Below are 11700 nucleotides of genomic sequence, written 5' to 3' on the forward strand. Positions count from 1 at the left end.
CAAAAACCATTAAAAAAAATTGTATGAGAGATGAGGAAGTGGATATAACAAAAATAATTATAAGAAGTCTGTCTGTAATAAGTAGAGCTAAAGAGAAGCTAAAGTAAAACATAAGAACAAAGGTGACTAGAATTTTGCTTTCTTTTATTTATGTTATACATTGAAAATAGTTGAACTGGTTCTACAATATTATAATTCCTTTTATTTTTTTTTCTGTTACTCAGGAAATAAAATGTCCTCAACATAGAGAACTAGAATATCCTGACCTGCCTGAATTGCCCTATGCTAATACTCTCTATATGGAACACTCAGACTAGTAAATTTTGATTTACATATTCAACATAAACATTACCTTAATTAAAAAAGAGTTCTGTCCTACCTGCTATCTACATATTTCAAGGTCTTGATAACCCTCAAATAGTCCCAAAATCTACCAGTTTTTCAAAATGGCACTACTATTACCTGACTGTGTGGATCCCCTGAGGGAAAAACAAGCCCAAGACAAACACAATAGAAATAAAAGACAGAACCCCTTTACATAAAAAAAATTTTGTTCAATAAATTACTGCAATTGTAGAGATAGGGCATAGACTGTAACCTAAATGGCAGAACCACTTGAATAAATATGTTTTCATAATGTGTCATATGACAGACCATACAGAAATGACAATGACTAATCAAGAAAATTCTGTTGCCATTTTCTGTAATTAAAATGGTATAAAAAAAAGCAATCATTTATGTTGTAAATTTCACACTCAGTTATGACCCTTGAAACTTCATATACTCAAGAGCCCCACAAGATCTAAAGTAGTATCTGGAATTCCAATGAATTTCAGTGAAAACTAATCAAGAAGTCCACATTAAATGTTGCTCACTCAAAATCAATTGTTTCCACTATCAAGAATAGCTAAAAGCCATTGAACCAATTTCAGTCCATACTATTATTCAAATATCAATATTCTTCAGATGTAGCTACTGACTCAAAATATGTATGAAAAACTAAAACAAAAAAGCTTTACCTTCTGAATATTCTCTAATTTCTTCTTTTCAACTTCAAATTGTTTCATCCAGCAATGTCTCTTTTCTTCTTCTTCTTGAAATTGCTTTTCTTCTCTATCCCTCTGAGCTTTGAGAGTTTCCTTCTCTTTGTCTTCTAGTTCTTTCTGTTTGTCTTGCCAAGCCTCGAAAGACTGTCTACATCTTTCTTCCACTTCACAGTATCCAAAATTTACATCAGCATCATCTACATTCATTAAAAAAAAAATTATTATTCTTAAAATCAAATCTATTAAAACTGATCCAGTTTAAAGTTCAAAAGAGAGGACACATCAATATATTGCCTGAGTAAAAATAAGTAATAATATGTCACAAAAAAACCCTTGAGTATATGTGAAAATTCCATCACAGACAATAAAGAAGTTTCATAACTTGTCTTAAAATATTCCACAAAACTTAACATAAAATATAAGTGTGAGGGTGTGTGTTTTGTAGTTAAGGGATATATTATAGTTAAGAGATGCTTAATTAATTCAGTGCTAGTTAGATCAATTGCAGTCAGACATACATGTAGAAAAATGTTAAGTGTATTTGAATCAAGTTAATTAAGAAGACATAAAGAAAACCGTGAGAACTAAAATTAAATTTCTACAGAAAGTCATATTAATTTTTAAACATTGTAATTGTGTTTTTCTAAATGTTAAAAAAAGAACATTTTCTCCATTTCTTTCAAGCAACTGTGGTCAGTCACATAAAAATTATCAAAAATATCATCGAACTATTTAGCTCACCTGGTAAAACATATTCATCCATAGGCAAGTCTTGACAACCAGGTTCAGGAACAAAGTCAGGACTGACACAAAGAGTTTTACTTCTCATAAATTCTTCTTTTTCTATTACAGATAATATCTAAGGGGTAAAAAGAGCACCAATAACTAAAAAAATAAAGCTATCATTTTGATAATATATTAAATATTTATATATATTAATAATTTTATTTACTCTAAAGCTTTTTCAAATATAAATCTAGAGCACATTGATAATTATTCTCCTTATGATGAATAAAAATGTTTTTTCCCATTCAAGCAAACTATATTTTACCCTCTTTATATTTTTTAGAACTCTAATCAGTCCTTAATATTAATACAAAATATTTTATTAAACTGTTTATCATTTCAAAATGATTCTATCATACTAATCTTCTTTTCCTCCTAACAGTTCTTTCCTTCCCATAATGACTATTAACAATACAAATTATTGATATATTCCATTTGATAAAAAAATAGAACTATTCTTTATTTTAACTTGAATTATAAATAAGTCATAATTTCAATCAATACTTTTTTGTAATCATATTTGTACCATACTTTGTTGGAAAGATATAGGATATGTATTACAATGAAGTAGCAGTATAATAATTTAAAATTAGTATTTAAAATTTGCATGTTGAACCTCAAGACAAAGAGGAAGAGATATGTAAGCAATTTTCAAATTATGCTAAGCATATTTAAGAACAGGAATAAAGTTAAAGAAGAGAGAGGCGAAATGAGATGTAAAAGTGAAATCCAAGATGTGAATTGTGTAGAAGAGACTTTCTCTTAAATACATTTGTGGAGTTTTACTCTTGCTTTTTTAAAGAATGTTTTATATATTTTTAAAACTAATTTAAGCTCTACGTTTAAAATTTCTATTGAATATTTAAAGTCTCTCCTGAAACACAGTACATTCCTAAATAAGCTAATAACACTACACTGTTTTATTGCTTTCCTCAGAGTTCTTAGGGGAAAAAAATGTATCATGCAATATAGTTCTCTTTTATAAACATTAAAGTCCCCCAAGTACTGATGGCTGAAACCACTAATTTTTGTTTTAGAGAGATTTTTCTATAGAGCACATGCTCACCAAAGAGACAGAAGACACAGAGATCAGAAAGCAAGAAATCACCCCCCCAGGGGGGGATGGTCACATTGCAATCCCTTCTCCATTCTCCTATGAGGATTCTGGCCATGTGCATGCATGCACCTGGTGTGAGTTTCAAGCCTCTAGCTCTGGAATTCGAACTGCAGTTGGCCATGTGGAAGTCCAGTGATGTAACCACTATGCCATCTGCTGGTCCCAGATTACGCTATTAATATTTTCAAAGATTGAAATTTGAGTGGCTTTAAATGATATATGTTAATGAAATCATAAAAACAAATATTGATTTCCTTAAGGATAATTATTTTTTAAGTTTCTAAATCAGTTAACTTAAAATCAATGAATTATCATCATAGGAAAGAGGAAAAGATAATTGTCTAATTGATATTGAGTAGTTTTAGTCAAATACTCAACATATACCTTCATTAATTGTTTTGGATGCTCCTTATGTTCAGTTGCTAATCCTATTCTTAAATGCAAATGATTATCAGAAGCTGCTCCATAACTACAACCTAGAGAAAGAAAAATATAACTTTAAATATTAGAGTATAACATGTCAAAATCTCAAACCCTTTCATAATCCTTTAATCTTAAATTCTAAAAGAGTATGTTCTCAATCAGTTAAGAATAAATCAAAACAACAGAATATAATGAAGAATAAAGAACAGAGGAAATTTGTCATCTTTATTGTTAAAATGAAAGTAATGCATTTCTAAAACATTCTAGCTCCTTATCATTTTTCATATTCCAGACAGAAGTTGTGGTTTTTTTTTTTCTTTTTGACATGTGTGTGTATGTGCATACAAAATTATGCTTTGCTGGATATTGAAATGGCATCTTGACTAGAAATCAACAAAGGCTGAAGTATACATGATACTAACTAGCAATATAATCTAGTACAAGATACTGAAAACACTTTAATAAAAGCATTAATTAAGGGCTGGCTCCACAGCCTAGTGGTTAAGAAAGCCAGATCCCACAAGGCTAACAATAATTCAAATCCTGGCTCTGGTGGTTTGAAAAACATGCAGAGCACAAGTGTTCAAAATCCCAATGGGACAGAGAAATAGAGAAGGGATTACAGGCAGACCATACCCTACTGAGGGATGCTTTCCCCTGGCAAAGTGGTAATTCCCTGCTCAGGGAAGGCCAGATCCCACATGGTGACTGCATTTTGAATCTCCAGCTTTGTCAGCCTGAAACGTGGATGGCAAACACAAAAGTGACCAGAATTAAACCAGCCTAAGGACTGGTTAGTATAATTGGAAACATAAAGAAGATAGTAAGGAGAAAAAACAAAAAAGAATAAGCTATTGTAAATACAACAATACTTACAGGACATATTATATTAGAGATAAATATAAACTCATGTACATAGCAAGAGATAAGACTGTCAAGCATTTTAGTCTCCTTAAATATTATTTACTCATATTTCTAAAAACGTTATCTGCTAAGCATATGAAAACAGTACTTACTTAATACATCAGTATCTTCCAAGTCCTGAAGAATCAGCTCTTCAACAGTTTTACTCTTGTTCTTTATGATGTTAATACAGTGAAGAACAGACTCTGGTAATTCATCTAAATCCTACAAATTTGAATCAAAGAAATTGTGAAAATGTTTATTATGAAAATCATGACAAATATTGTATTCATTCCACACTAAAAATTTGAGAAAAATATGTAAATGAGGTTTTAAAAAAGGGTTCCATACAAAAAGTATAATTCAGACAAATATATTAGGTTAAAATTTGCTTTTAGTTTTCAGGTGTATGTAAAGAAATAAATGAAGAGTTTTCTACACGTCATCTGTATTCACTTTATTAGAGGCAATTAGAAACCCTGATAATCATATATATTTTTAGATTAGTCCCTTTTACAAATAATATTAGAAAATATTAATAAAACTTGTAAGGTTTCCTCTTCAAAACATTTAATGTATAAATAACATCTTTTATAATTATTTAATACATTCCAAAACTTACTCCGTGATTATCAAACTCAAATTCAGTCATATTTATAAGGCTCTTATAGAATGCTTACCAATATAATTGTAGAATGCTTACCAATATAACCAATGTAAACCAATTTGTAAATTTTCTAAATTGTTAAATATGTTGACATTAATCTACAAAATTTAAAAGTAAAATTCTTTTTTCCATAAATATATCTAGTTGAAAAATATAATGCAAAGAAATCATTCTCAAAATATTGAAGCATCTTAGGAATGATTATAGTAACAATCTTGAAACTATATCTACATAATTATAAAACTTCATTGAGAGACATAAAATATGATATAAATGAATCTATATAGATATTTCTAATAAAAAGACATTACCTGTATCTGATTTCATCTAATAAAATTTTTTTTTCCTGCCACAGAGTTCCAATGTATTAAACTTACAATTTTCCATCAGTTTTCTTCTCTCTAGGCTAATAGAGAGATAAGGATGAACATCTTTTGAGGATGAACATCAGATGATAAAAATGTTACCTTTCCCTTTAGTACGATAGGAAAGAAAACAAAATTCTGTCATAAAGTTAGTCTCAAAAAGTGTTGTATTGAAAATATTTACAAAAATATCAGCCCAACTCTTTTGTCCTCTGACCTGCATTAAGATTTCTATTTCTTCTTTAATTAAGGAAACTGTTAAGATAGTTGGGCTCTAGACATTGTGTTGTGAAATAATATTTAGAATTCCTAAATCTCTCATCTCAGTTAATAATCTCTTCTCCTGGTAATAATATTTAAATGGACTCTGAATGATAGACATACATTGTCAGATATTTTAATTAGATCAGGAGAGCTTGAAAATTCTATTTTCCTTTCTTTATGAAAAGACATAATAAAATCCATGATTCTGTTACATGAAGAATTTCAGCATTTTTGCCTCATTTAAAACTCTGGATAAAAGATATAATAAAAATATTAATCATTTTAGAAGTAGTATGTAGGTTTTATGCAATCCTAGATAAAAATAAAAATAGAATTACCTTTTGAAATCCTACAAAATATTTTTCTTGAAAAAAACTTAGTTAAGATGATTTTGAAACAAACTATTTGATATTTGGTGCATTCAATATCTTAAAATGTAATAGTAAAATAGAACCAAAATTAATGGAATAATTTAAAATACAGATATCCTTAAACAGATCGGGCATGTAAAAACAAAACATACTCAAAAGACATATGAAAAATTGATTGAGAAGGGACAGATTACTCAACAACGAATGATGGAAATATTGTCTAAATATGTGCAGAAGATTTTCAGATTAGGTCTACATTTCATATCATTCCTGAAAATAAATTCTAATTAGATTAGGAATTTTAGTGTAAAAGGATGAATCCATAAATGAACTTTGTAAGCATAAGTATTTAACACTAGGGAAGTTATCTGTTGATATTGTACATGATAATATTAATAACTGGACCAATATGCACTATATTCTCTCTGGAAAATAAAAACATTTTGTAGACTGTAAAGATGTACAGTGACTAGATATAAATTTAAAAATACTATATATAAAAAATTGGGGAAAACACACACATGAAAACCTAACTTTTTTCCCAAAATGTATTTTTATGTGCCTAAATGTTTAATCTTAATTTTTTTCATGTAATCTAATCATATTGAAATGTGATCCTAAGGTACATAAAAAATTAGATAGCTATACAAACCAGTCTGAGGAAAGTAATATTTCTCTTGAAAATACTACTGCTGTTAAAAGGTTCAAAAAATGCAACACTTAACACTTACTCTATCACTATCATCACTCTGGGTTTCCGATTTCGATTCACTCTCAACCTCATCTTTTTCCAAGGAGGAAATGCTGATTTTATCCAATTCAGCTTCTATTTCTTCTTTGAGTTTTGCATCATCATCATCTTCCATTGTTCTTCATAATGAAATACAGAAAAAGAAAGAGGGGGACCAGCAGATGGCAAAATGGCTATGTCACTGGACTCCCATGTGGTCAACCGCGGTTCAAGTCCCAGAACTGGTGGTTTAAACTCATGCCGGCCACATGTGCATGCGTGCCCAAGATCCCAAGAGGAGAATGGAGAAGAAGGGATTGCGGCGTGGCCATCCCCCCAGGGGGGTGATTTCTCACTTTCTGTCTCTCTGTCTTTCTGGCAAGTATGCACACTCTATAGAAAAAACCTCCCCCCCCCCAAAAAAAAGGAAAAAAGAAAAACAAAGAGTTTAGTACGTGACTAAAAGCTATTGGTTTCTCAATTTGTCATACCAATAAAACATGTTCAATGTAAACTTATCTTTCAATTTTACAAATACTTATCACACCTTATTATGCTTGCATCATATATTAGAGAGTGTTGTTTAATCTCTCCATTAATTAACTCATTCTTTTTTAATGCTCCACTACAAAATGATCAACTCTAATATTACTCTTATTTTTTTATAGTAAAGGTACATGGAATAGGTTGGTTTATCTTCAAGAATCAAGAAATTTCAAGATATAACTCATTTTCATGGGCAAAATTAATGACAAAATAACTTAGGACAGAACACAAGTTTGGAATAATGTCTATGTATGGGGAAATACATGACTATTTTCTAGAAATTAGCTCAAAGTTCTGTTAATTCCACCAGATATAACCACGTGCTTTTGCCAACATAAAATATTCTAATGATGGATAATAAACGGCATATAACCTCAATATTTATTTTGTTTAAATCCAGCTTGTAATGTGGGTCAAGAAATCTATTACATCACTATTCCCATCATCATTACCTCATCATCACCATGACCATTATTAAACCTCCATTTAGTGAATGAGTACCTGTGATAAACCAGGTACTAAATGATACCTGTGTAACTAACTGATCATCCTCAGAATATTTTAACAGGTAAAAGGTTATCATAGCCATTGCATATATGATAAACCAAGGTTTGAAGAGGTTACTTCACTACTGATGTCATTACGCTAATAAGGCATAGAGACTGGATCCTAACTTGTAGATGCTGAATCCTAAGTCTGTGCCCTTTCTGCTACCAAGTGGTCTCCAAACCCAGCCAAACTCTTAATCTGTCCAGCAATCCTTCCACAAATTCCTCTAATCCAGCAGTCTTCAAACTGCAGGTGATGACCCTTAAGTGGGTAAAAAAGATTAATTTACTGGCTCTTGATCAGCAAGTTTTAATAAAAGAAGAAAACAGGAAAAGTTAAATTAAAAACGAAACTATATTTTCTAAACTAAAGGTTTTTTTAAAAAAAAAAAAAAAAAAAACTACTAAACTACAGAGTAGTTTTAAAAACTGCTAAAAATAAGGAGTGTTTGGGCCAGCAGATGGCATAGCAGTTATATAGCTGGACTCCCTCATGGTTGACTATGGTTCGAGTCCTGGACCCGGTGGCTTGAAAATTAGGCCAGGCTTGTACACGCGTATGCCCAAAATCCTGGGAAAGGGAATGCAGCAGAAGGGATTGAAGCATGGCCATCCCTCTGAGGGGATTATTTCTCACTTCCCCTCTCACTCTCACAAGTGGCTTAAGGCAAGTACCGCTACCCAAAAAAATAAATAATAATTGTTTAAAAGTTTTTCATTTCAGTTATGAGTTCATAAACATGTGCAAGAACTGCAATATAATGTGTATTTTTGTTATTTTGTTTTTGTTATTTTACTGGAGGTCTCTGTTAATAAATGTTTGAAAAATATTAGTCCATTATCTTTTTATTTTCCATGTCATTATTCCAAATTTACATTCTTTCCTCAAGGCCCTGGTTTTTCCATTTCTGTCTTCTTGTTCTTTTCTCCCTTCCTACTTCCCTTCAATTCCCCTTTCCTTTAACTCCATCTTTTACTCATTCATTTCAAAATCAACTTTTTAAGACATCATCAGGCATACTCACAATAGTCCTAGGTACTATGAAAACAGATTAAATTAGACATGTCTCATGTTCTTATAGAGTTTACAGTCATATTAACAAAGAAATGAAACACCCTCATTTTCCTATTTATTTTCATAAAATCCATTCTTACTCATCCTACTAGGAAAGGAGCCCTTCTTCCTAATAAGGTATAACCTTCTACCTATGCTCTGAATCTGACACCTGAACCGTGTTCCAACTGCTATTCCTTCTGTTTACTGCCTCATCATGTATTTTTATTCTTCTGGTCCCCTTCTATGCATAAACATTAGTATGTGCTACAAAAATAAAATCTGACTGCTTCTGCTCTAGCTATAGATATTACATATCTTGCATTCACACATAAGCAATATCGTCAGACTGATTTCCATATATTGCTTGAACTCTTGGGCATTATTCCAGAGAAACGAAAACTTAACATTCACATCAAAACTTGTACAAGAATGTTTGCAACAACTTTATTCACAGGCCAGCTGGTGACGTGTTGGTTAAAGCAGCTGAATCTCACATAGCTGACCCCACGGTTTTAGTTCTGGACCCAGTGGCTTAAAAATCACACTGGGCACACGTGCATGCACACTCAAAATACTGAAAGGAAAGAGAAATGGAGGAAAATGGATAATGGCATGAGCATCTCCTACAGGAAGGGGAAGGGGTGCTTTCTCACTTTCCCCCCCCCTCTCTCTCTCTCTCTCTCTCTGTGTGTGTGTGTGTGTGTGTGTGTGTGTGTGTGTGTGTCTCCAGCAAGATCATGCACCCTCTGGCAAATTAAAAAAATAATAGCAGCAAACAGAAAAAATGAACATGTCTCTCAAAAAGCGAATGGATATACAAACTCTAGTATATCCATACCATGGAATATTATTCAGCAATGAAAGGAACAAACTATTGAAACATACACAAGTGCGGACAAATCTCAATGAATTTCCAAGGAACTATACTGATAGGAAAAAGCCCAAACCAAAAAGTAACATATGATTCAATTTACATAACATTTTAAAAACATTATTTTATAAATGGTGGACAGATTAGTGGTTGAGAATTGGGGTGAGTAGGGAAGGAGGGAGATAGTTTTGGCTATAAAAGTTCAACACGAGGAACCCTAGCAGAGTTAGAACTATTCTGTACCTTAATTATGCCAGTAGATAAATAAACTTATTCCTGTGATTAAAAAATGTACAAAAAAAGGGACAAACAAGTGGCATGACAGTTAAGATACTGGACTTCCATATGGCTGAAAGCAGTTTGAGTCCTTAATCTGGTGGCTTGAAAATCATGCTGGTCACATGTGTGTGCATACCCAAAATCCCAAAAGGAGAATGAAGGAGAAGGGATTGTGGTGGGCCATCCCTCCTGGGGGGTGATTTCCTACTTTCCCTCTCTCTGTCTCTCTCTGTCCCTCTGATGAATGCAAGACCCTATAACAAAAATCTAAAAAAAGGAAAGAACAGAATATGATACACAAATGAGTACTAGTAAAACTGGAGAAATATGAACAGTATCAGTGAATTGTATCAATGTCAATATCCTGATTATGTGTGAAGACATCTAAAAGTTCATAGAAAAAAGTGAACTTAAAGTATAATTTTTTTTTTTTTGGAGAGGTTTTTGCACTTGCCAGAAAGTCAAAGAGAGACAGAGAGACAGGAAGCGAGAAATCACCCCCCGGGGGGATGGCCATGCCACAATCCCTTCTCCTCCAGTCTCCTCTTGGGATCTTGGGCAAACACGCACACACGCCCAGCATGAGTTTAAGCCACCGGGTCCGGGACTTGAACCGCGGTCGACTGCATGGGAGTCCAGTGACATAGCCATTACGCTAACTGCTGGTCCCTAAAGTATGAGTTTATTTCAATACAAAACAATGAAATCCATGCACTTTTTTTTCATAATATACATTTCCCATAAACATTTTGAATACCTCCCTCTCACATTATACCATAGTTTACAAATTATTACCATTGAGAGACATTGTACAAAGTAAACAAGGGATATTGCTGTATATTTTAAAGTATTATTTAATTGTATTCATTATTATTTTAATTTGCCATAGGGCACGTATGTTCACCAGAGAAAAACAGAGAAAGTGAGAAAATAAGCCTCCAGGTCCAGGACTCAAACTGTGGTTGACCATGTGGGAGTCCAGCACCTTAACCTCCATGCCACTGGCTCTACATAATTTTTCTTAAAATTGGCTATTAATCTACAGTTACATATATTTTTATAATTTCTTTCTTCCATATATTTGTGCACGGACACAGTGTTTTTTAGACATAGAAATGCCTTTCTGGAAGAAATTGGGAAATTTTAAACTTTCATTTCTACACTTTTACATTAAGTGACTATTTTTTAATTATGAATGAGTACTACTTTTATAACTTAAAAGAATATTTAAAAATACTCCAGTCAACAGGTGGTGAAATAGTTAAAGCACTGAATCTCTCATGGCTGGGTGCTAGGTACAAGTCCTGGAACTGGCAGCTTAAAAATCATGCCAGGTGTTGAGACCAGCAGATGGTGTGATACAGGTGCTGGACTCCCACGTAGTTGGACTCCCAAGGAGTCAACCTCATTTCAAGTCCTGGACCCGGTAACTTAAAATTCACGCTGGGGGCAAATGCGTGCATGCCCAAGATCCCAAGAGGAAAAGGGATTGCAGCGTGGCCAACAACCCCCCCATCCTGCCCATCCCATGATTTCTCACTTTCTTTCTCTCTAGTAAGCACATACACCCCATAGCAAGAAAAAAAAAAGCCAGGTGCGTGTGTGTACATTCCTAATATCCCAGGATATTGGGAGAATGGAGAAGGCAGGATTGTGGTGTGGCCATGCCCACTGGAAAGTGATTTCTCTCTCTCTCTCTCTCTCTCTCTCTCTCTCCAGGGAACACA

General features: G+C 32.8%; 1 protein-coding gene across 1 annotated transcript in view; it reads right to left on the minus strand.

Annotated features, from left to right (window-relative positions):
- LRRIQ1 (leucine rich repeats and IQ motif containing 1) overlaps window positions 1-11700 on the minus strand; it is a 176093-nt gene that overhangs the window by 163189 nt on the left and 1204 nt on the right. Inside the window, exons 2-6 of the mRNA XM_006169613.1 lie at window positions 6674-6812; window positions 4389-4500; window positions 3334-3425; window positions 1788-1905; window positions 1020-1243 (exon numbers count right to left, since the gene is read on the minus strand). Coding sequence (XP_006169675.1) covers window positions 1020-1243; window positions 1788-1905; window positions 3334-3425; window positions 4389-4500; window positions 6674-6808 — 681 coding nt within the window. The 5' untranslated portion in view covers window positions 6809-6812. The remainder of the gene's footprint in view (window positions 1-1019; window positions 1244-1787; window positions 1906-3333; window positions 3426-4388; window positions 4501-6673; window positions 6813-11700) is intronic.

The sequence above is a fragment of the Tupaia chinensis genome, unplaced genomic scaffold, assembly GCF_000334495.1.
Source record: "Tupaia chinensis unplaced genomic scaffold, TupChi_1.0 Scaffold147312_1, whole genome shotgun sequence".
NCBI classification, from domain to species: domain Eukaryota; kingdom Metazoa; phylum Chordata; class Mammalia; order Scandentia; family Tupaiidae; genus Tupaia; species Tupaia belangeri.